Here is a 26916-nt window from a genome sequence, read left to right on the forward strand (position 1 = left end):
AGTCTCTTCATCTTGTAAAACTGAAATAACACTCATTAAACAACTCTCACTCTCCCCTCTCCTCTGCTCCTAGCCAGCACCGGTATATTTTCTGTCATTGCGACTTTGACCACTCTAAGTGTCACATGTAAGTGAACTCAGACTGTATTAGTCCTTTTAAAAAATAGCTGGCTTGCTTCATGTAGCATAATGTCTTCAAGATTCCTCTACATTGTAGCATATGTCAGAATCTGCTTCCTTTTTCATCAGAATAATATCCCAGGGTATATAAATTCCATATTTTGCTTATTCATTCATCCACTCAAATATTTGGGAATGATTTATCTTTTATTAAATGATCCTGATTAGATTTTTCTTGGTTGTCATGAAATTTAAACAGAGTGTGTAGTTCTTATTATTTTTTTCCCCAATAAGCTTAAATGTCATTCAGCTCCAAAGATTTCCAATTGCAAAAAACTCACCATTTCAAGAAACATTAGGAGTTACTAATTTAAACAACAACAACACAACAACCCTGATTATTCTGATTGCTTGGTCTTTCTTCATTCTGTGAAAGCCTTTTTCATAATATCAGTGACTTTTATCCAAGCAAAGCACCTTTTTACAATGAAGAGTCCCATAGTGAACGGTTTGTTAAAACTTACTTTAAAGTGAGTTTCAGAGAAACAATACAATCTGAGCACTGCCCCACACTGGATAATTTGAACCCCAGAGATCTGCTATTTCATGAAATTTTGACCTTTTCAGTCATTCGCTGGAAGACAGCAAGTCCTTATTCTAAAAATTGCAAGTTGCCAAGGCTCTCAGTGACCCCAAAAGGGGTTCTCAATACCTACCTTACAGGAATTCTGTAAGAATTGGAAATAGGTTTTTACAGTGCCTGGGATACTCCAGGCCCAGAAGGTCACAGGCACTTAAAGCATTGGTACTGTTATTGTTGAAATTAGTAACAGAATTTTCACGTAAAAACAGAGAGCCATATATTCTAAGAGAGAGAACTCGTGTATTTAGTGTTTCGCTCATTTGCAGTAAACTCATACATCCTATGCTATTTTGAATCAGCATATGGCCTGAAATATATCCATCATAACAGGTTTTGCTAATCCCTTTACTAGCATAAAGATCCTGCACCAGGCTGGTGCTACTTACGTCTGTTCCTAGAATCAACTGGGAACTTTGACAATAGGTAGATTCCCATCCTCAACCAAGCTGACTCAGAGGGAATCCCAGCGAGTAGATTCTGATACATGTTTAAGTTCAGGAACCATTAATCTACTTATATCTGGACCTAAAGAACCTTGTCCTTGAGTAATGATGTTAGACCATAATACACAACACCTCTGCTGTCACTTTACATAAAAATAATATTCCTTCTAACAAGCTATGGTCATGAAAATTTATTGGAAGGTAAACAATTGATCATTTTTAGAGCCAGAGCAGCATGCATGTAGGATACAAAGGAGTTAGTCTTTGAGGCAGAAACTCAGTTTGCTGTGAGAAGGAACATTTCTGCAAGACTTACTCAAACTGAGGCAATGCCTGTCTATCATTCTGGCAGAAATCTTGAGTGCAAGGTGTCAACATGGATACAGAAGCTAAGTATACTGCTTAATAATTTAAATAAAAAAACATTAGCAGCATATAACCTTGAAGAGTCAGATATTTTACCTCTATAAATTTTTAGTAAAACTGCTCTTTTCCTAAAGAGGTCATTCTTTCCTGAGTTGTGTGGCTGTTGTGTTCATGTGTGCACACATGTGTCTTACTCAGTATTTTCCCCCCAGGAGACTAGGGGACAAACTCTGCTCATACCGTGTATGACGTGTAGGCTTCATTTCCTCTTTGCCTCACTATATAGTGATAAACAATAAGCACTGGGCAGGGCTAAGCGCAGCATTACCTGCACAGGGCTGTTGACGTTCGCACATGGCAGCAGGGTACACGGCCCACTGTCAGATTTTCTAGAATTTTCAGAACTGGTTGTTAAATACAGCCATTACAAACTGTTAAATTACATAAATCACCAATTAAATTTTATTTAAACAAAGGTAATCTACACTTAAAATTCATCATTTCCTGATTTGTTTCCCGTATTTCCTATTATCTCTACAACTGAGTCTATTTACATCTTTTGAACCTGTGTGGTGGGAATACTACATAATGACACACTAACCACATTCTTCCAAAATCCATGTTGATTGCTCAAAAGGGACAATGATAGAAATGTTTACAACATGGAAATAAGCACGCTCTACAAATTAGTGTGTTTACTCCTATTTTTTAAGGGTGGCTATTATATATTTAACCACACACCACTGACATGTGGTATAATGTAAGATTGAAGAAACAGTGCTTTAGGGAATGTGTTGTTAAAACTTTTCTAAGGGGACCACAATATATTCTGTGCTGGCAATGGGCATTACCTTATGTAACAAATTGATGTTTTGACTAATTCAGAAACTGAAGATGAAATGAGCCCTCACCTGGAGCAGAGGTTAAAGCCTAGGGGAAAATAAAGGAGTTGGCACTTAGGGTTTGGAAATGGCCTGAGGGTCCCAGCGGTGAGGAACATCCTCACCTATAACACATGAGCAGGAACACAGATATCGAGGTTGGGCCTCTCTGCTCCCCCCTTCCCATAGCCCTTCTTATTAACAAATTCATGTTAATAAATAGTCTCATTTGTGCTTTGAAGGAATTGGGGTACAGTGGGTTTTAAAGCAGTGGAGAGTGTGTCCAGCACAGCTGTGAGGTCACCAGAGTAATTGTCAGCAGAGGCGGGGTTGGCAGTAAGAAGATAAGGCCAAAGAGGAGAGAGAACCTGCAGAAGTTATTCCAGATTGTAGGTGATTTATATGCAAAAGGGAAATAGAAACTAACTTATAATCACAATCTGTGGGGGCCAATATGTGTATATGCATTGAAATAAATATGTTTATATATGTGTTATATACAAATGAATTGCATGAAAATTCTCTTCTTATGAATCTAGTCTCACAGGCCCTTTTGATATGAGTCAGGTTCAAGTTCTTACTTTTTCATTAAGAACACTACAAGGACAGCAGACCTGCCATATGATCTTATATTTTGAAATACATTCCTAGATTCTATTAGTTCTACTTGCCAATATTTTTTAGAATAATTACAAGTGAATTTTCTATTTCCTTAATTTTAGCCTTTATTAAAAATCATTTTTTAGAAAGTATGCATGATTTGACTATATATTTGCACTTATGTAAAATTGGATATAATACATAGAAACTGAAACTGTACTGAAATGCATTGTGTGTATGTTTTCCTGCTACTTTTTTTATTCTTCTACGAAATTTCCAACTTACAAGTGTGCTTCTATTTTATGCAAATATATTAATATCAAACAAGTAAAAATGTTGGTTAAAAAAGTAAAAATATCAGGTTAAAAACTTCTGTATTTTGAGACAATTTTCTAGTTCAAGAAAGTTATCTATATGGGACACATGCAATATTAGCAAGAAGTGGGCAATTATTAAGATACATGAGTCATTAAAGAAAATGTAGGTTTAAGTTTTGCTGATATATTTAACTCAGACAGAACATCTGGTTTAAACAAATAATTACTCCTAAAATTATGTTTGTGAACATAATACTCTTTTATGGATTTGTCAGTTCCCACACATTCCCGCTTCAATCATTCGTTGTTGTGTTGTTGTTGTTGATTTTAGAAAGCAATTGAGAATTAGTGGTGCATCTGTTATAAGTTAAAGAAAAGACTGGAGGATCTAGAGCACCTGAGGTTTGGGTTTCCTCCTTTCATCATCCCCATGAAATCCTGTTCCATTGTATGCACACACCCCATTGTTTCATCCAGTCATTCCTTGATGGCTATTTGGGGAGCTTCTACCTCTTAGCTACTCTGAAGGAGGCCAATATGAACACAGGTGTGCCAATATCTCTTTGAGGCCCCACTTTCACTTTTTGTATATATAATAAGAAGTGGGATTGCTGGATAATATGGTAGTTCTATTTTTAATTTTTGAGGAACCACCATACCATTTTCCATAGAAATTGCACTATTTTACAATTTCATCAAAACTGCACAGGAGTGTCAATTTCTTGACATCTTCATCGATATTTGCTATTTTATTTTGATAGTAGTCACTCTAGTTGGTGTGAGGTGATATTTCATGGTTTTCATTTGCATTTCTCTAATAATTAGTGATGTTGACCATCTTTATATGCTATTGGCTATTTACATATCATCTTTGGACAATGTCTGTTCATGTCCTTTGCCAATTTTTAAATCAAGTTACTTATTTTTTGCTGTTGAGTCATAGGAGTTCTTCACATATATATTCTGGATATTAACCCCTTATCAGGTACAAATTTTGTATATTTTTCTCCCATTCTGTAAATTGCCTTTTCACTCTTTGATTGTGACACTTAATGCACATAAATTTTAAGTGGGGGATAGACCCATTTTTCAATTTTTGTTTATGTTGTCTGTGTTTTTAGTGTCATATCTAAGAATCATCATCATGAATCTATTCCTCTATTTTTTCTTTTTAAAAATTTTATTATTTTTATTTATTTTTAGAGAGATTGGAAGGTAGAGAGAAAGAGAAGGAGAGAAACATCAATGTGTGGCTCCCTCTCATGTACCCCCTACTGGTAATGCGGCCTACAACCCTGGCATGTGCCCTGACTGGGAATCGAACCAGCAACCCTTTGGTTCACAGGTCTGCACTCAGTCCACTGAGTCACATCAGTCAGGGCTATTTTTTTTTTCTAGGAGTTTTACAGTCTTGGGCCTTATATTTAGGTATTTAACCCATTTTGAATTATTTTTTAATATAATACAAGATAGATGTCTAACTTTAATCTTGTGGCTATCTAGTTTTCCTAATGCTACTTGTTAAGGTGACTGTCCTTTTTAAAATAATATTAATGCCTATCACTGCTTCAAAACTCGCTTACATATTAATTCTACTATTATACTTTTTTATTAAATGTACTACTAAAGAAGCATATTGTCATATTGTATATTTACTTTTTAAGTATGATGGTAAATGTATTTTAATATATTTTTATTTAATTCTTTGTAATATCTTTCATATACTTATTAATATTTATAAGTTTATAATATAAAGATTTATTTGCTGACAATTTATTCACTTAAAGACATTATAAGAAGTATACTGTGTGTTTCACTAGACTTCCAGAAGGGTCTATGGCCTCAAGAAATATTAAGAATTCAGAGATTTTTTTCAGTAACTTATGCAACAGATGAAGTCTAGAACTAGAGCAATGTAGTATTTTATGAGCCCTCACATGGAGAAGAGCAACTATGGAAAATTAAGAACTAAACAAATTCAGCATGATTTAATGATTAAATAAATGCCAAGGCCAAGCAAGGGAAAGGTGAAGTCAGTGATGACTACCCAATTTTTAACTTAGGTGACTGAATGGCTGGTGGTGCACAGCCCTGGAAGTCATCAGTGTAGAAGTTGCATTTAAAACCAGAGAGTGCCTGTTGATTACCGATGGGGGAAAAGTAAAGGAAGAATCTGACTGAGCATAAAATCATAGGTAATCACTATTTAGACCAGCCAATTCATTATGACCAACTAGAGTATGTATAATGAGTCCACAAGTAGGACTAGTATGTAAAGAATAAAACTTTGATAAGCAATTGGTGGATAATTTGTAAAGGACCATTCATTACGACTCTACTTTGCATTTATAATTTGTGTGCCTGCAATTATTTGCAGGAAAAAGAAATGCAGCTTTAGTTGCCTAATTATAGGCACAAACATCCAAATTTGCCCTGAAAAGAACAGCACAAAGAGATACCATCTGTGACAGTGCAGCAAACCCCTCTGACCCTTTTTCCTCCAACCTGCAAGCCTTGCGGACACACTTCCTTTGCCCTTGCGCCGCGAGCTTTTATTCTTGCCCGATCTCGTTCACACATTACAGGCTAGTCACTCTAACAAGCAGACAGGCAGTAGGCCTTTCTTCTTATCAAACCATTATGCATTTTCTACACATAATGTACCATAGTCTAAGAAGGCTGAAAACGGCAGCCATTTCTGAAGCACGTCATTCCCCTTGTTAATGTGAATAGATTCAATCTTTTATTCACGTATAATTTTACAAGGTAGGCAACTTGAACCCTGTAAAGATGAAATCACATACAAATTTCTGCCCCAAGCTGACAAGAAAATTATGTTATTTAAAAAAAAATTTTCAGCTGTTTATTGAAAACACAGCTGTCAGATTGAATCAAATATATTCATATTTCCCCATTAAATTCTTAGGATCATGATGAAACTTAATAATTGTCCCTCAGAGTTTGATTTCCTATAAAGCATCATAATACAGTCAGTACAATTTCAAATAATTATTGAACTGTGTGAAGACAGTTATGATTTCAGGTGGGAAATATATAATAGTAGATGAGAAATATAAAACCAAGGGTAACACTTAATAAAGGTTCTGTTCTCATACAAACCTCAGTAATAATAAATGTGGGGGCAATATAGTCGGCTTTATGAAAATGGCACATATTTCTGGCAGAATACTTTTCAGAAGTTTTAATGATTCAAATATTATTTGCTCATCATTTAGTCATATTAAAAACTTGGAATCTGGTAAATTATCTGTGGTAGAAACAATACATTTTAAGAATGGGAAATTAGGGTGTTTATTAGGCTGACTAAAACCAGAACATAACATAGATTTCTTCTATATAAAACCCATGTTTCTCTATTCTAATAATAATGTTTGGAATTGTTCTGAGGGCTTTAGGGGCAAATGAAGGCTTAGGAATTCTAAAATTTTCCATATTTTTATTTTTTAATTAAAATAATATAATATATAGGAAGGCACATTGTTTTTCTACCTTTCTGTCAGTGGTGTGTGGAGCAGTAGTTAGAACCCAGTCTTAAGTTCATGGACAATGGGGCATATATTTAGACATTAAAAATACAGCAACATAATTGTTATTGAAAGGAATCGTGCTAAGAAAATGAGAATTTGTAAAGGGGAAGTACCACTCCAAACAGAGACTTAATTAGAAGTAAATGTTTGTTCAGTCATACAAAAGTGTGAACACTTCAGTGGACTTAATCGAAATGCAACATATTATCAATAGCATGATAAACGAAAGCTGTTCATCTTCACAAGAACTAGAAGGACATTTTCAGACATCAAAGAGGGTGATACTACTCACATCCTGAGCTACCATTTGTTGACACCAGAGTCAAGTTGGAAGGCCACGGATTCCGCACAATATCTTGCCAATGAATTGTGTCTGCATAACAAAGAAATTTGTTCTGGTCTACATAGACTCCGCCATTTAGGATTTCTGGATTAAAACAAACAAACAAAGGGAGATTCGTTGTCAAACGTTTTGTTGATGAAAAGGTAGTCAATAAAAATGATTTACTCTTAAAATATTTTCAATGTTAAGTTAGAGTTACTTGGTTAATAGCCAGGATACCTTTTAAAATATCTTTGATTGAGTCATATAAATTAAATGGCAGAAATTTGAAAAGATTAAAAAATGAAAGTAAAACGATCACTTCTAACCCAAACACTCAGAGAGAAAACATTCTTAACACTTTAGTATAGATGCTATCAGTCTCTGTTCTTTTCTCCTGAAATTGAAGTAACATTGTATATAATATTTCATAACCTGATAATTATAATATTAAGTGGTGAGTAGTTAGTGGTAATTAAATATAATTCTACATTATTTCTAATGAGAATACAATATGCCAGAGTACATATTAAATAGTATCTATGTAACCAATCCCCTATTGTTGGTCATTTAACTTGCTTATCTCAGATTAGTTCTTTAAAATGAATTTTCACAAATGACATTATAAAATCACACAATATGGATATTTTTTTAACATTTTTGAGACTTTTGGTCCAAGTTGTCAAATTTCCCTTAAGAAAAATTGTTTTAGTCAATGTGACATTGACTGGAATCAGTAGGTAAACAGACCCAAAAGGAAGCTGAAATTAAAGAACGCTTCAATCACAAAAATGCTGTCTCAAATGCAATTAATAGAATTGCCCATTATTCTTTAAGAACAACACAATGCAGGATAGAATAAAAGCCCTGTGGTTCACTGGAACCGTGGCATGGCCTTGGGATAAAATGCGCTGATGCCGGTTTTTACCTGTTTCTCTGCTTCACAACATTTGCCTTGTTAGGCAACTTGTCTCCCTGAACAATCGATCATACACCTCCATTCCCTTTCAGTCAGCTTTGTTATCCAGCAAATGGTAACTACTTCCTTCAAAAATACTATTATTACTGCTTGAAAAAAAACGGTTAGAAATATACTTTGTATTTTTCTGTTCGAATTCTACCACATTTCCCTCCTCTTGTTTAATAAAAATCACAATTTAAGAGAAATCATATATCCAGCTGTACAGCATTCGGTTACAAGTACCAAAATCCCAACGAATAGTAGTTTAAGCAGCTAGAGGGTGACTTTTCTCACATAATAAGAAACTATAGAAGGCTGTTGTGAATCTTAGTTTAGCTGCTCCACAGTACCCACAGCCTGTCTTGTGTGTTGGCTTTCTCCTGTCCAGGCCCAAGACGGCTGCCACGTCCAGAGCTGTTAGTGTGAATACAAGCCATGTGAAGGAAGAAGAGCAAGCAAGAGACTTCTCCTAGTAAGGTGCCAACTACCTATTTGGGAAGACATGCTCTCCTCAGGGATTAAGTCTGCACTTCATTGGCCAACACAATATCCCACAGCCATTGTTACTGCAAGAGAGGCTAAGGAAGGAAGTATTTAGGTAGACGTATTGCTACTGGAACAAAACCCAAACAAGCATGCAAGTCAGTGAAGGAGAGGAACATGGGAATTTGGGAAGGCATACAACTCTGTCTCCCATGGTGGCCTTGAGAGAATCATCTCTCCTGTGCAGGGTGCCCAGCTAAATTTATATGAGTCAGCTAAAACAGAAAAGAGAGATAAAATATGAAAGGAACATGTGACAGCAAGAAAAGAACTATTTGTGGAAGCGAGATCGAAGGGTACATCTAAACTGCCTTACTGTGTTGCATGTATAAAATCCTCCAGATTTATTTTGACATTGCAGGGCTTTCTGCATTTAAAATCACTCATATTTCCATCATTAATCCTTTCCCTGCCTATTGGTTCCATTTCCTCCAGTGAGAAAAAAAATAAACAAAAGAAATTTGATAATCTTTCTACTTCTAAAACTCAGTTCATTATTTTTCATAGCTTAACCATACAAGCTTCATCAAAGGGAGCTGTAAGATGTAAGAGTGATTGTGAAAATGAATTTCTACATTAATGTTTGGCATTAGGTTTCTAAGAAATGTGACGATCTCATACTAATAGCTTCCTCATGAGACATTAGGTGATGCTCTTCTTCTCCAGGAATAATTCTTCATTAGGTGACAGAGAAAGGAGATTTTAACTGCTATCCAGGAAATAAAGGTTATTTTTCAGTCTACATTTGGAAAGTTCTACTTTAAAAAAAAATTGAAGAGAAAAGGTAATAGCTCAAACATTGCCGAAAGAGTCTATATTTTTCAGGAGACACATTTTAATTCAAATAGTTTATTGTGAAGGAACACAGTATCCATCTCTAACTTCCTATCTAGACATATTCAAATAGAATCAGATCATATTATACTGAATAATAATCTCATCAAGTCCCTTTCTTCAACAATATTAATCTGCTACCAATGTTTACATTTGTTTCTTAGAAATACTCTGTTCAAGAGATTGGCATATACTTCAGAGGGGTTTAGAAAAGAGGCAATAATAATTCAAGTATAATCTTACATGTTACATTTCAAATTAAGACTACAGTCAGGATACTTTTGTCATCCTAAATTCAGAACCCAGCATCTGCTAGCAATTCTGGTTGGGAGGATTTGTAATTTTTTTATATTTAATGAAATGTAGTTTATTCTTGTATGTGTGAATTTTCCCTGAAAATAGACTTTTTTCTTTTATGTTTGGCTTAGGACCTATTCTTTGTTGAATGTCAAACCCCACAATCAGAAATTGTGTATTTTATTGACATTTATAGAAGAATTTTAATGTATATTATATCTTAAATTTTCTTTAGATCTTCTTTTATTTAAAGATTGTATTTATTAATTTTTGGAGAGACTAAAGGATTAAGAGAGAAAGAGGAAGAGAAACATCCATGTGAGAGAGACACATCAGTTGGTTGCCTCTCATACACATCCCAACCAGGCACAGAACCCACAACTCAGGCATGTGCCCTGACTAAGAATCGAACCAGTGCCCTTTTGCTTGGCGGGATGATGCCCAACCAACTGAGCCACACAGGTAGGGCTTTTTTGGATCATCTTGTTTACTTAATTACATCAGGATATAATTTAAAAGTTGCATTTATTGATTTGTATAGTTTGCATTGATTTTATAACTTTATGTGATTTTTAAATGTTATTTAATATGTTTTTGTAGGGAAATATTGTTAGATTTATTTCTGAAATAAGAAAATTCTAGGAAAAGGTCAACCTATAAGAAAGTTGTTAAGGCACAGCTTATTTACTATACAAAAGGGATACCTATTGTTCTGCCTGGGTTGACTATAGAGACTTGATTCCATTTTTTTGATTAGAAAGATGAACAAGAATTAGGAAAAGAGAAAAACTTGATAAAATATTTATCTAAGAAGATAAAAAGTCTATACCTAAACCTAAAAAGTCTGTCCATACTTTGATCAATCTTTGTTAACACAAGAACAGCAGAGCTTTCCATGAGTATCATGGAAGATTTATCGAAAGGTGCCATCTGTGTTACACCAAGATTATCCTTCCCACTATCATGAAATAAAATGATCATAATTAAATTTTAAAACCACGGCAAAAAAGACAGTTTCTAATTCTAAGCAGGATAAGCAAAAGTGGAATAAATTTATTTGATACTCAAACAAAGATGCATACAATCTGGAAGAGTGGAAAGACTCAAAGTTTTAAATAAGCAAATAAGCTCAAGGTCACCTCATTCTATTGTATTTCACTTCCACTGTAGATAATATATCCGAGTAAATTAAGAAAAACACAATTAGTTTCTGCGCAATTAAAACAATTGGTAGAATAAAGCTATTATGCTTTTTTTATATTATACAAAAATATTTCCAGCAAGTTCACAAAACAGTACTGTGTCTTTTAATACACAGTATGGTTACATATAATAAGCTATATTAAATATGACATTCTATGAAAAAGTATTTCATTACTGAAAAATTCCAGTAAACACATAATATGTTTGTTTCTCAAACATTACTTACCAGATTAATGCAAGTCAAGTAAAGAGATTAGGAATTTTTGTATTTAAAGTAAATTGTAAACCACACTATTCTTTAATATATCAAATTTAATATATACATAGAGAGAGAACACAATTTGTAAGTGAAATATTAGATTAAACTCCACAAAGGCAGGGGATATTTTTCATTGCTGCATCTATTGTATCAAACCTAGAACAATAAATATTTTTTAAAATTGAGCTGAAAAAAAGCACCATGGAATGTGCCACCAACATTGATCAGTTAACTTTTGTTTTTCCTAATTTTAGATTATATCCTGATGAAATTAAATCAAGAATAAAAGTTACCTTTTTCCATAAACACTCTATAGCTCATCTTATCTGACTCTACATTTAATTAGCTTTTTTTGTCCCAAACTGTGTCTAACATGCAAGGCAAAAGCAAGATACACAATAATGATTTTCTTCATTATAGAAAATTTAATATTTTGATTATAGGAAACATTAATAATATATATTTAATTTTGAGGTTAGAGCTTTTATAAGCTGAAAGAGAAATAACATGTTTTATATAAAAATTGTTATTGAAAATGTACAAAATTATTGCAGGTAATGTGCTTGGTATTTACAGTGCACATTTAGACATGTTCATTTGTATCCCTCAGCCTATTTTGTGCACTCAATTCAGTCTTTTATCAGGTGAATAATAATGGTTTTGTGCTACCCAAGACATTCTCCCAAACCCATTCAAATCATCTAGAATATGCTACACAGAAGTCTAGAATCATGCTTTTATATTGAACCATAAATCTACCTCATATCATTCCTTAAATTATTTTTTAGAAAGCTGTGAAGTGCCAATATGACATTTTAAAGAGGACATAAAGTACTCATGTCTTAGCCTTCCAACCCAAAAAGGTTGATTATTTGACCATTGTCTTCCCTGATTCTCATTTGCATAAGTTTAATGAAGGAAGAAATGTTTGTGTTATTTAAATAAGTTCTCCTGTGCTCTTCACTTCTTTTCCAGTGCTGGTTATTATAGTGAATTTGGGGATGAGTGACCATTAAGAAAATCATTGACATTTTGAAAATGTATTCTCTCAAAAGAAAATGTGATAAAACACTGAATCCTGGCTTTGTCTCCTGCCCTGTACGAAACAGCCTAAAGTGATGTAGCATCCCTGCTGAAAACACAGATTAATATGACCTCCTTACTAGGCCTCAGAAGTCGACAAAATTACTTTAACCCCATGCACAATTGGTGCCCATTTCATAAATAAGATTTATCTTACAAAATAAATATTGTAATGTTAAATGCAGTTAGCCATATTCCACTTCAGTCTATATGATTGATATCAATAGTAAACATTTTACTTCTACTCACAAAGCAACTGGCAGCAATAATATAAGAAAGATCTAAGAAGCAAGAATGAAACACTTAACCTCCACCCTTGATTGTATATCTAAATGGCTTGTTTTGCATGGGTGTATCTACAGGTCAACCTCAGAATTACTATGATAATAAAAATAAAGATTAGAAATATTGCATTTGTCTAATCATGGTAGGAATGTCTTAATAGTGCATGTATCAGAGTTATATTGCCTATCCAAGCTGAAGGTCAGAAGGTCAAAGTCCAAAATGGCTAAAGCCCATTTTCAAGATGAAGCTGCAGGAAGCAGTTACTAGATTTTCTCAGACATAAAGCAATGTATCTTTCTCATTGTCATCACCTTAAGCCACACCAGTCTCTTGGCAGATAGTGGTACAAAAGTAATATAGTTCACATCATCCACCTGTGATACTTAATACATCATCTCTGGAATGGACTTGGTCCAGAGATTCCTGTATCTTTCCCAAACCCAGACCTGTCAGCTAGGAGCACAGTGAATTGCTGCTACCCCACTGGGTCAGCCCTCAAGGTTCATTATTAATAAGCTGAGACTCTAAAGGCTAATGAGAACCGGGTGCTTGAGGAGACAATGGCTCATTCATCATCAATCAGGCTTTGAAGTTTTTACACAGATGATTTAAGGAGAGTTGAAGTGTGCAAAATTGAAATGTCACATTTGTATTGGGAGTGGGGAGAGTGTGATAATGTATATGAGTGATGTAACCTGTATTTCAGCTCTATGATCAGTCAAAAGCTCATGGATACGGACGGACACCAAATGTTAGGAAATAACAGTAGACAGTTTTCCAATCAGAGCAAGGCAATTTCAAGAGAAATTATTATGATAGCAAAAATATCTTATTTTAACTCAATGGACCTCAGTAATGTTCCCATATTGTTCCAAAGCATTGATATGTGCTTTAGGGTCCACTACAATCCTCAGCTTTCACTATGTGTCAGTATGTGTCCCAGCTCCTCTCAGTCTACTACGACCACCTAGTGTTTCTAGGTTAACTGACTCTACCTCATACAACACAGATGATCTGAGCCCCCCTTCTAACACAGCCAATGCCACCTCCTTTATTCTTTTGTGTACTTGTCTTCCCTCTAATATCATTGGTTTCTAGAGAATAAGGACCATGGCATGCATATTTTGTGGCACTAGTGCCAAAAAGAGTGCCAAGCACATAAAAGAAATTCAAAATTTTCAGTGATTATCATGATCATAATACATTCAGAACATGACTGACATGTGTAAAAAGTTGTCAGTAGCTTAACTGATAGCATATTATTAGCACTATCTCCTCCTTATATACTAATGTTTATATTATAAATCACATAAACCATTGAAGGAAATTCATGTGATCTTAATGTATTAGTCATTTCTATCCATTGGAGAAGTAGTAACCCATTTAAACTCATTGATATTATCTGGAAAACTTAAAGATCAATTTTTTTCTTGTAACCATCTTTAAATTATAAATACAGGACTGTTTTTTCTCAAACTGTTCTCTAACCTAATTTATAATTTGTTGCATGTCAACATGTTTAATATTTTTCTCTAGTAATTTCTCCTAATCTTATACTCCCCCTATATTTCCTTATTTCTGTTATAATCAAAGTAACATGCTGAAAAGTCAATTACAGTTGATCCTTGAACAATACAGGTTTGAACTGTGTGGGTCAACTTATACAAGTTTTTTTTAAATAAATACTGTAAATGTGTGAGGGGAACCCCAAAAACCTGGAATTTATTTATAAAAAATTGTATATTTATTCTTATATGTTTAAACTTCAGCCATATTCAAAGTACTCTCCATTTGATTCAATGCACCTATTAAGACATTTTCCCACTGCTGAAAACAGCTTGTGAATTCCTTGATTTTAATGCCTTTTAGTGCCTCTGCTGTTTTTTGTTTCACTTTTTCCACAGCAGCCAACTGTTTCCCTTTGAGGACTTTCTTCATCCAAGGAAGCTAAAAAAGTCACTTGAGGGCAAGATCAGGTGAATAGGGAGGGTGGGGCATGGGAGTCATGCCAGTTTTTTCTCCAAAGCTGCTGAACATTCAGTGTGGTGTGGGCAGATGTGTTTGTAAACCACCCACCATGAAATGGGCACACATGTTGGAGTTTTCAGTGTTGAAAGAAAACATGTTGAAAGAAAATTCACTGAAGCTGAACATAGCCTCTCACAAGAACGCCAGCTGGTACCCTGATGCAGATGGGTTCCTAAAACACTCACCTAGTGGGGCGAGCCTGTACTACAAGGGGCCCACCTGCCAAAAGATAATTCTGTGGTTTTATGGGGTCCCCTCATATTTTCTCCTATGATTACCCTAATATTTTCTTTTTATAGCTTAACTTATTATAAGAATACAGTACATAATACACATAATTGACTATGTTACTGGTAAGACTTTAAGTCAACAGTAGGTTATTCATAGTTATGTTCTGAGAAAGTAAAAACATATGCAGATTTTCGAGTGTGAAACCATGTTGGTGCTCCTAACCCTCACAGTATTCAAGGGTACATTGTAGCCTCAAAACCTGAGACTTATAATGAATTCCTTCACCTCTTTGTTTAATCAGTCACAATACCCTAAATAAAATTCCTCATAATGTCTATTTAATTGTTCCCATTCTTTTATCTCCACTGCTACTCCTAAATTCAGATTCTGCCATATCTTACCAGATTCAACCTTTTGTTTTTATTCTCCCCTTTCCATAAATCCATCCTGTATGTCAACCTTATAATATATTGCATACGATAGGTTAATAGATACATAGCTAGATATACATACTATAGTTGGGTGGATGAATAGACAGATAGATATCGTATAGCTAAGCAGGTGGGTAGGTAGGTAGATAGATAGACAGACAGACAGATACATTTTCCACCATGAGGGCTTTGAGTGTGAGGGCAATAATACTGAATCTTTTTAACTGGGTAAAACTGAGTTCAAAATCTAGTTTTCCAGTCACTAGATTTGTGAGCTGGTATACCTGTATGAGACTCAGTTGGTTCACCTCTATAATGAGAGTGTTATGCTCACAGTATTTGTCACACAGTTGTTGATTATATTACATTTTATACTTACTAATTACTTAAGTAGTCACTAACTAATTGGTAAAATTAGAGTGATTATTTTCTATCATTTATATTAATTTTATATTACTTAGATTAGTTTGTTGTTTAAAAGATAGACTTTTTCATATAAAAATTTGGCTAGGTGTTTCCAAGCTACTATGGAAAATCTGTAGTCTTCAGAGGCCCAGATTTCATTTCATCTCGTTGCCACAATCTTCGATACAACAGGAGTTTCCAGCTGGTGACGTGGATTCAAAAGATAGAGGGAAACAGGAAGAACAGAGTGTGAGCGCATGTTGTCTCGTAATGAAGGTCCCTAAAGCAAGCCATGAGACTATTGTACTTATATCTTGTTGGTCTGAATTCAGACAGGAAGCTGCAGCTAGGTGTCCAGAAGGTGGGGTAGTCTTTGTTTTGGATGGCTGTATGACTAAGCTTTATAGAAAATTTAAAAGTTAGACAGTAATAGATATTGGGAGGAACCAGCTGTCTCTGTAACACTAACTCTAAAAAAGGGGGGACTACTGGTGGGAGGAAGGGTCTGGAGAGAGAGAAATAAAGGCGAGAAAAAATGGGACAACTGTAATGGTATAATCAATAAAATATAGCTTAAAAAAAAGAAATGTTGCTTCTTTGGGATATTTATAAAACATAAATCTTGTGGCTTAAACAAATGTATATTTTTCAAACTTTTAAATTGAAATATAATATATGAACAAATATAGGCACATACCATATACAATGGATTTTTACAAACTAAACGTATATAACCTGCACCCTGGTCAAGAAATAGAATATTCCAGCACCACATAATAAATAGAAGAAAAAAGGAAACAAAATATAACCAGAGACATTAAAGTTAAGAACAATCTAACAATGGTCAGGGGGGAGTGGGGAGGGGACAATGAGGAGAGGGGATTACAGGGGACAGTGAGGAGTGGGGGAGGGAGGGGGGTTCAGCTGGGGTGGGGTGGAGGGATGGGGAGAAAAGGCACCCAACTGTAATGGAATAACAATAAAAAATTAAAATGTAAAAGAAAAAAGAAAAAAAAAGAATATTCCAGCACCACAGAAGCCTTTGCCATGGTTTCTTCATCACAGCAGCTGCTAGCAGAACCTTCAGCCTATTGTAAATTGTGCTGCTATGAACATTGGGGTGCACAGGTTCTTTTGGATTGGTGTTTCAGGATTCTTAGGGTATAATCCCAGCAGCGGAATTGCTGGGTCAAAGGGCAGTTCCATTTTTAGTTTTCTGAGGAAATTCCATACTGTTTTCCACAGTGGCCTCACCAGTCTGCATTGCCACCAACAATGTACTAGGGTTCCCTTTCCTCAGCATCCTCTCCAACAGTTGTTTGTTGATTTGTTTATGTTGGCCACTCTGACTGGCGTGAGATCGGACCTGATTGTAGTTTTAATTTGCATCTCTCTGATGGCTAGTGATGCTGAGGCGGGGAAGGGAGGTGGGTTTGGCTGGGGGCGTGGAGGGATGGGGAGAAAATGCAGACAACTGTAATTGAATAACAATAAAATTTTTTTTAAAAGGTTAAAAAATGTACCCAAAGCTACTCTGGATCCTATGTTCTAAAGCTGCTTTCCTCTCCCGCTTCTCAGGCAGGTAAAGGGAGCACTGACTGACTGTATGCCCCTCACACCTTTGTGGGACTTCTCACAGCTTGTGTGATTTAGGGCCTAGGTGTCCCAGTTCAGGACTACAGAGCAATGCCCACGTAAGTTATTATTGTGTTGTATAAATACAATATTACCACTGCTTTCTTTCTTTGATTTCCTTTTGCTGAACACTCTGCTTGGGAAATTCACCCAGTGTTCATTTCCATTGCTTATGAGATTCTTGTTTTGTTGACCCATTCTGCATTGATGAGCTTTGGGGTACTTTAACATATGAGGGGTTACCAATAGTGCTGCTACAAACAACCTTGAATATACCTTTTGGTCACCAGACAGAGGTACAGATTTATGTTGCAAACATTACCTAGAAGTAGAATTTCTGGGCACAATTAGTTATTCCAAGTGCTTTGACCAATTTTTAGTCCCATTAGTAGTATATAAAACATATACTTGGTTCTCAGCCTCGTTAACTCCTGTTTTTTTTCTACCTATTTAATTATAGCCATTATGGTTGGTGTGGGTGATATCATTTTATTTTGCACTTCTCTAATGATTAATAAAGTGGCACATCTTAAATACTATTTTAAGATAATTTTTAAAGATGAGGCTTATTTCTGTTTACTTGAAGAAGAGTGTCCTTACATGTGAAACGCAAAGCCGGGCAGAAAACCTAACCTCTCCTTCAGGTTATGGGTAAACAATTGAATAAATGAATGTACCAGATGTTACCTTCCTAACTTTTTAATTTTTTTGTGGGGAAAACTGATTCAATGTTTTGAAAATGTCACACTATATTTAAACTATAATAACAGTTACCAAAATAAAGAGCAAAGTATGAATTCTGGAAGATAGATGAAAAAATGCACATTCAGTGAGTGTCTCTAGTAAGAAAGATGAACACAATTAAAGGTGTATTGAGAGAAAAGAATGAAAAATTCAATATCTCCTTCCTATTAAAACAGAACACGCCTTTACATAATGATCAAATATTTTTATTCCCCTATCCCCCAGAAAGCCCTCATTACAGACAACAATCCTCTTAAATAACTGCTCCAAGTTTCCAGAAAATGTAATTGCTTCAGTAGAACAAATCAGTAGAGTTTAATGTTTTCATTACCAATAAGGGGGATGTCATATTAGAACTCAGAAATGATTTGTCCCTTTAATTTACAGGCTTTGCTACAATAAGCCTGGGATATACAGCAAGGTCACTTTCAAATATCTCACCTACAGTATTACTTTGTATAGTTTTATAACTCTTCTCATAGTGTGATTTCTTTATTACTTCTTTAGAGTAGTTCAGAAAAACATGATTCCTCCTGATGACATTAATAATAAATAACATTGCTATGTATGTTTGTTGCTAGCAAGCTAAGACTTGCATATAAAGATAAAGCAAGATAAAGAAGAATGATTTAATCTTATAAAATGATAATACTATAATTTCAACGTGAAATATTTTTAAAGATTTTCTTTGTGCTAAGTTTATATAAATGGAATCATAGAGCATGTGTTCTTTTTACTTGCTTTTTTTTTACTCAAAATAGTTTTTGAGATTTATTTATGCTGTTGCCTACATTAGTAATTTGTTCACTTATTTTGTGAAATTCCATTATTTGAATATGACACAACTTGTTTATCAATTAGTTCATATTTTACGTTCATCTCTGTTATTTTTTTACTTGTGTGATTTCAGGAAAGTCAGCTTATTTTCTATCCAGGTGACATGTCAACTTTCACCTGTTTAAAATGCACCTGGGACTGTGGTGGCAGTGTGATATGCTATGGGGGTATTTCAGCGGTACGTGTTCCAAACCCCATTATGTTGCCAGGGGCTTATGCCACCTCCCTGACAACAAGTGGGAAACATAATAAGAATGAAGATGAGGTGTGGAATCCATTGCCTTCTAGTGTCCATTCTCCATGCGGCTGTAGGAACTTCTGCACTGTTCTTTACCTCCTCATGAATTATATCACTGCCTCACCTTCCTTTTCCATTCTCTGTCAGCAGGCAGAGGAATGGATAAAACTTGATCGGGAAGATCCCATCTCAATATGGCTGTTGATGTAAAGACTGGATAATTATTGAGGAATTCTCAGATTCAGTTATTTAATGAGCCATATGTGCTAGTCAAAGGCCACAACTGGCCCATAGACTTGCTTTTGACAGAGAGCGTAGAAAAAATTGTGATGTTCACCAATAAATTAGGGATTTCTGGCCCCTGTGAACAAAACTGTGCTCAGGCAACCCTGGGGTCACATGGTCTCTTGGTAACACTCTGCACCTCAGGGCAGTGACCGCTCCTTTTCATGGTGGCATGTGGTCCCCAGTGCGCCGCAGTTCACACGCTCTCTGTTCCTTAAACTCCCTCATCCTACCCAGGAGGGCCAAGCTCCAGGAGATGTGTGAATTAAAAATGGCACTTTCTTTTTGTCAATCAGAGCATTTAAAGAGATGCTGTTATAAAATTTATTAACATATTGACTCCAATAATAAATTCATATGTACTCTATAGATAAAAATTATAGAAATTTTTTTGATTTCATTTTTATTTTATCTTAGCCCATTTCCTTTTTTAGAATGCAGTCCTTTTTAAAAATCCATTAAATGAGTAATGATGTACTTTGGATTGACTTCTCTGACTACCTTTGAAAAGAAGTGTACGTTTAGATAAAATATTTAACTTAATACATTATTCTATTATTAATATGCATTTGTCACCTGTGAGCCCAATAGATTTAAAATTACGTATTAACAAAGTTGAGTGAATAAGTAGGTAAAATATATAAATAAATGAACTTCTACAATTTAGGATGGCCACATTGTGTGGAAGGAGTTTCCTTGAAAATATGCCAACTTTTTGTCAACTTTCAGATCGCATCTTATTATCCAAGCTGTAATTAGAAGTCTTGTGAAATTAAGAACCATTAAATTCAATGAGTTTTCAGCATCTGAAATTTGCCCAGAGGCACACAGCCGATGGGTCTGCCTAGGATTGAGTTTTCAGAGTCCTCCCTCCTCTCCTCCTATTCACTCAAAATGGGAGCGTCTTTTCCACTTAGCTAATTAATTACACCTGCCAACAAGCAGATGGTTCTGTATGCTTTGAAGCACGAAAATAGCTAGGTGTATATCAGCTAGTTAAAGCTTTCTTCAGTTGTAATTTAATTTATAACTCTTGATGCTCCAGAGAAAATAAAATATTAAACGATTGCAAAGGAAACATCATTTAAATTTTTTTATTTCAAAATATATATTTTAAGGTATAAATTATTCCATTTTTTTCTGATCTTAGCACATTCTTTTAAAACAATTTTGTTTAGCATCTAGTTTGAAACAATACTTGCCAGAATTTGCCATCTAATTTTTCTGAGCTCTGAAGTAAAATGAGAATAGAGGACCAGGGTCTTTTAGAAAAATGTTAAGAATAGTTTACAGACTATTATAGCTTTTTAGTAAATACTGTTTGGGGTTGTTGTTTAGCTATAAGGAAAGATGTATATGTAGCAATGGTGAAAGTAGGACAGAGGGGCCTAGAGGTACTCCTGCTAACGTTCCCAACTGAGGTCCAGAATTTTATGCTACCCTCCTCTCCCTCCTCCCCCATTTCTCCTTCCTCTTTTTATTCTTCTTCCTCTCTCCCTTCTCCTCCTCCTCCTTTTAAAAAAGATTTTATTTATTTATTTTTAGAGAGAAGGGGAAGGAGGGAGAAAGAGATGAAGAGAAACATCAATGTGTGGTTGCCTTTCTCATGCTCCCCACTGGGGACCTGGCCTGCAACCCAAACATGTGCTCTGACTGGGAATCGAACCGGCGACCCTTTGGTTCCAGGCCGGCACTCAGTCCACTGAACCACACCAGCCAGGGCTCCTCCTTCTTCTTTTTCTCTTCTTCTCTTCTTCATACTTTCAAATAGATCTTATCATTGGAGCTTAATTTTCTATGTAAATTCTTTCAAATATGACATAACTATATAAACACATGTACTATAATTAAATTAGGCATAGAATATAAATACTTGCAAGATAATCTATGCAATATTATCTTTAATAAAGTCTATTTTTAATGTTTTCAAATTAAAAATTAAACATTTAGTTTCATAAACTTTCTCAAAATATCTTTCCTAATTTTCCTTTATATATGACAATATTTTAGTTAAGGACTTTATATTTTGAAAGATAATGAAGTCTGATCATATCCTTTTGTTAGCGGTAGAATAAAAATTCTTCTATATACAATATATTATATACTTATCTGTTTCTCAGTATATTTGTGGTCAATGTAAATAATTAATGAAGTATCCCAATCTCCCATTTAAAATCGCCTCCTTCATTTACCACTATTTTAAATAAAAGTTATCTGATAGACATGTCTTAAGATGGATATATTTAATTATACCAAACAAAGATAGGAGGATAATTTTAAATATTTATGATTCAAGAAGTTATTTCAATCTTCTTATACTATTGACTGGCACATAATTAATTCAATAAGTTTACCTGCAGAGAAGATAATGTGATAAAGCTATATTTAACCATGTGTTTTAATTTTGAATTCCTTTTCCTTCTTTCATAGGAGCTTTACCTCATATGCTTTTAAAATATTAAGCTTCAAATTAAAATAAACTCATTAATTTGATTTCACAAATTTGAATGTTTTCTCTTTTGCTCTCATTGTATTAATTGCTCTAAAACAATTAATCAGAAAAAAATCATAAGGACAATACAGATTTAGTTTGGAAAACAAAATGCCGTGTACATTTAAACTTATTTTCATGTTTTTCAAAATTTAGATGCAAAGCACATTGAGGCAGATTCTACTTAGGCTATGAGTTGGGATAAAGTAATTAAAAATCAGTTTACCCTACTCAGTAAAGAAGAGATTCCAAGGACAAAGTACAGAGTTCCCACAGTACTTGAATATAATAACAGTGTCTTTTTTCCTTAATTTAGTTTTATTGTTTACTTAATTGAAGGGCTTTTTCATAAGTAGGCTGAATTTTTGAAGTTTTATTGTGTTTCCTTTTCCTCCGTGTCTACTTTCAGTAGAGGCAGAGGGATGCCCCTCCAATGATGAGATTGGGGTGTAGACCAGACATCTACCCGAGCCAAGGTGTTTATTTCAATGCAAACCTTTTCATGTGGAAAAGATATCTTAAAGACATAATTTTACCTTTCAACCCAACAGATTATTTTCAAAAACTGCTTTAGGGAAATTACTGTGAGTTTTTAATTATACTTAGAAGTAGATAACATAGGATAAAGCTGTGCCTCAGCTCTGCTTAAAAAATTGTTTTTCTTTAAATTTCTTACTCTTTCATTCTATTGTGGAAGCAATATAGAATTAAAAAGCTTAAAAGCAGGATCCCAACTCAGCACTTAGAATGAGTTGGAATCATAGATCTCTAGAACTTTATTTACCTCTCTAAACTTGTTTTCTCAACTGTAAAATAAGACTAGTAATGCTTAACCCTTAGGGCTTCAGTAAGATTAAGGGAAATATTGTATTGTAAGTATGTTCAAATAATGGTAGCGCTGACCAAGGGGTATTAGTGTGAGATAGTCAGCAATGGGCTTTGTAGCCTCATAGGCAGGCCTGTGACTCCTGGCTTGACCCCTGTGTGTGTGTGTGTATGTGTGTGAGGCATTTGGCACCTTGCTTAATCATTCTTTGTGCCAAGTGTTACGCCGTGGGGGTAAAAGAGTTCCATCCAAACCAAGACAATTCTGAACTTAAGGATCCTAAGTAATTGTACAGGCCATCCAGAAACTATGACATACTCCTGAAAGGGTGCCTGAAACTCATATAGGAAAGATGACAACATTTTTTTAAATGAGCAAACTTAAACCCACATATGCTAAGTTGGCCCAACAACCCCGTTCCAGGTTCAGCTCTCTCAAAACCGTATTTATGAAAAGGAGCAGATAAAATTGTTAAGCAAGATAGAAGAAATCTGCTTACCAGAAAACCTTTGTCTTTCCCTTAGTAAGAATAGTAATAGTACACCAGCTGAACATGCGCTGTATGACAGACACCGTGGGGAGCATTAACTTATATCAAGCTAATTTTCTCCTAACAATTACCCTGGGAGAGATGGATTAATAGCATCTGTATCCCATTTTATAGGTAAATAAACTGAGACTTGGGAAAGATAACTGATGTGACTGAAGTCACACAGGTAATCTATGGTGGAGTCATGGTTACCCAGCCTGACCCCGTAGCCTGAAGTTATTTACATCCCAATTGTTCCCATTTCTGGAATGTTGGCACCTTGAATTGACTAAACCCTCTGACACTGGTAGGCCTTTGGGCTTTTGGGTCATTTCTTCATGTCTACCATCAAAGAACAGCCAAAGAGCCCCCAAAACTTTTAAACCATATTTGTAAACTCTGGGAAAGTGGAGGTATTCTAAGACAAAAGTATATTTTCATTTCAAAGACATGGTAACACAGGTTACAGAGCTTTACCATTGCATAGTGGAGTCTATTCTGACATCAAATTTTACCAAATAATTTTTTAAATGTAGAAAATAAGAGTGGCAGTGCTAGGAGATGTAGAATGTAATACTTTATTAAAATAATGTAATTAATTTGTATAGATATTTTAATGACATTTTTCCTTCAAGTGTTTTAAATATATAGTTTTAACTTTTAAAATCTCTGAGTAAATACAGTATTTGATTCCATCTGGATTTCAAAAGTAACAACTTATTTTTTTCCTGCTAGACACCAACAGTGTTGTTATAGGGATGTCTGTTACATATCTAAGTATTATTACCCATTTTATTGATTTAGTAAAAAAACAATACATTTAAACTAAGTGTGGAACAGGCCCACCTTCCTGCTCAACCCTGAGCTACACAGATACGCTATGTAGTGCTCTGTCTTTCCTGATCCTCGTTGCTGCAGTATAAAGGCTAGATCTTTGAAATGGAAGAGGACAGCTGGGCTCACTTGTCCCCATCCTGTCACTGTCCCCTAACTTCTTTGAAGCACAGTGATAGGGCTGGAGAAGGCAAAGATCACCCGGCAATTTCCAGCGAGACTTTGTGACCTGTGGAACTATGCACCAACCTGAACTAAAGAGGGAAATCTAACAGCTCTAAATGCTTCACAGAATGTATCTGCAGAGATGAAAAGAAATGGTTCCCAGGGTCAATTCATCTGGCATCCAGCATTATTCAATGTAGGAAAAATAGTTAAGTTACAAAATTATGATCTTGTCCTCAGGAACATATTATCCTATAATATACAGATAACCTCAATTTTTATTCACCAACTTTAGAAATCCACTTAATATTATTTTAGCTCAGTATATCTAGCCTTAAAATATATATGCTATGCGCCAAACTTAACTCATGAAGATTTCATATGATTCTCTGAAGTTTTCATTTGGTCTTCTTCCTCCCCAAAGACACATATTTTAACCAATGTGTACGTAGTTTTTAAATACTTTGGATAAAGGAGTCTTTCGCACTACATTAATGACCTGTTTTGAAATAGCTACCACTTCTTGAGCACTTAGAATGTACCCGCTCTTTTATATACATATAACTGTAATTCTCCCTGTAGCCCAACAGTAAATATTGTTCCTATTCTATAGATAATTTTATAGATAGTTCATGTTTTATCTCTGATAAATGATCATTTTAAAAATTACAGTAATATAAGTACTGTACACTGCTTTTCAATTTTTAATCAAAGGGATATAGTATCTTTTACAGTTAAAGAACAAACCAGTTAAGGTTAATAATATATTCTATTCAACATATAAAGTCTAAAACTAACAAAACAATAAATAATCATATTAAAGATATAGTCTTGAGCCAGATAGAGTGTAGGAAAAAGAGGAGGTTGCTGATTTTAACCATATGAATGCATTATTATTATATTTTTAATAGAGGAAAACAAGGTAAACAATTCAGTAATGGCCATGTACAATGGAGATCTCTGAGGCCAGGGATGCTGTCCAGTGTCACAGCGGCAGGTGGTTCTTATTGCAAAACTGTGTTCCTCTGCAACCTCTGAAGTACTGAACTTTAAAAGGTAAAAATAAAAATATAAAAATCCCTTATGATCCAGCAATTCCACCCCTGGGAATTTATCCAAAAAAACCTGGAGTACTAATTGGAAAGAACATAAGCACCCCTATGTTCACTGCAGCATTATTTAGAATCACCAAGATAGGGAAACAGCTCAAGTATCCATCAGTAGGTAAGTGGATAAAACAACTATGAGACATTTACACAATGGAATGCTACTTGGCCATAAAAAAGAAAAAATTACCCTTTGCAACAACATGGATGGACCTGGAAAACATTATGCTAAGTGAGATAAGCCAGTCAGAGAAAGACAAATACCATTTGATTTCACTCATATGTGGAATCTAACGAACAAACTAAACTAACAATGAAATAGAGACAGACTCATAGATGGAGAGCAGGAAGACAGCTTTGTGGGGGTAGATTAGGGGGTGCAGAGATCAAGCAAAAAGGAAAAATGAGTCATGGACATGGATAACAGTGTGGTGGTAGTTGGGGGGAGAAGGGCATAAGGAGGATAAATGGTAATGGAAAAATACAATAAAAATTTAAAATAAAATATGAAAATCCAACAGGATTAGTTTTATGGCACATTGTATGCTTATGCCACAGTCTGTAACAGAAAATATTCAATGTTCTTTCTATTTCATATACTGCCTTTCTTCAAAAGAATGATTCTGTGTGCTGCCCTGTGTTATCCCATTTATCTTTGCATTCAGTGAGTGTTTTTAATAACATCAATATTTTAAGAAACATTTTGGGGACATTCATCCTTTGACTCTATTACTGTTGCTATCCTAAAATTGTGATATCCAAAGCATGTAGAAGTTAATTGACTTAGTTCTTCAAGGAGGGATGATGCACTAGGTTTCCTGAATTCCTTCAAGAAAATTTGTGACTTGAGTCTCCTCATTTTTAAGAATCTGACATATTTGATAATACTAAGGTTAAAGTATTCTCAAAATTAATTTATTGGTAAGCATAAGAAATCTTAAATTAGTCATTCTCTTGTAATGAGAGAGTTAGACAAAAATCATAATGTCAATATTTTTGTGAGAATATTATACATAAATGCAAAATATTAGAAACTTGCCAAATATCTAGCACTAGTGGACTAATAAGTAAAATGAGGTGCATATGTATGATAAATACTATGCTTCTATTAAATACATGATTATAAAGGGTTTTAAAATATGGGAATAATTTCATAAATATATGAGAAAAAGAAAATACAGAAGTCTAGATAAAGTTTGAATGTAATTTGTTTAAAATACACCTTAGTCATATAAATTCATAATGCACACATGTAATACTAGAACAAAATACCCTGCTTATTATCTAAAAAATGTTAGTAAAACTCTGAACTTCACTTTACTCCTAGAAAAAGTGTTTAATACTACTTCACTGTGTAATGTAAGGACAAATGAGATGTTGCTAGGAAGACATTATAATTACTGTTAAACAGTGAGCTACATTTATG

At 34.6% G+C, this 26916-nt stretch overlaps 1 protein-coding gene across 3 annotated transcripts in view; it reads right to left on the minus strand.

The window, feature by feature from the left end:
• Positions 1 to 26916, minus strand: part of ERBB4 (erb-b2 receptor tyrosine kinase 4) — a 959089-nt gene that overhangs the window by 317122 nt on the left and 615051 nt on the right. For all 3 annotated transcript variants that reach the window (XM_024563791.3, XM_024563792.3, XM_024563789.4), the window contains exon 4: positions 7211 to 7345. In XM_024563791.3, coding sequence (XP_024419559.2) covers positions 7211 to 7345 — 135 coding nt within the window. The remainder of the gene's footprint in view (positions 1 to 7210; positions 7346 to 26916) is intronic.

This window comes from Desmodus rotundus, chromosome 2 (assembly GCF_022682495.2).
Source record: "Desmodus rotundus isolate HL8 chromosome 2, HLdesRot8A.1, whole genome shotgun sequence".
In the NCBI taxonomy this organism is placed as follows: domain Eukaryota; kingdom Metazoa; phylum Chordata; class Mammalia; order Chiroptera; family Phyllostomidae; genus Desmodus; species Desmodus rotundus.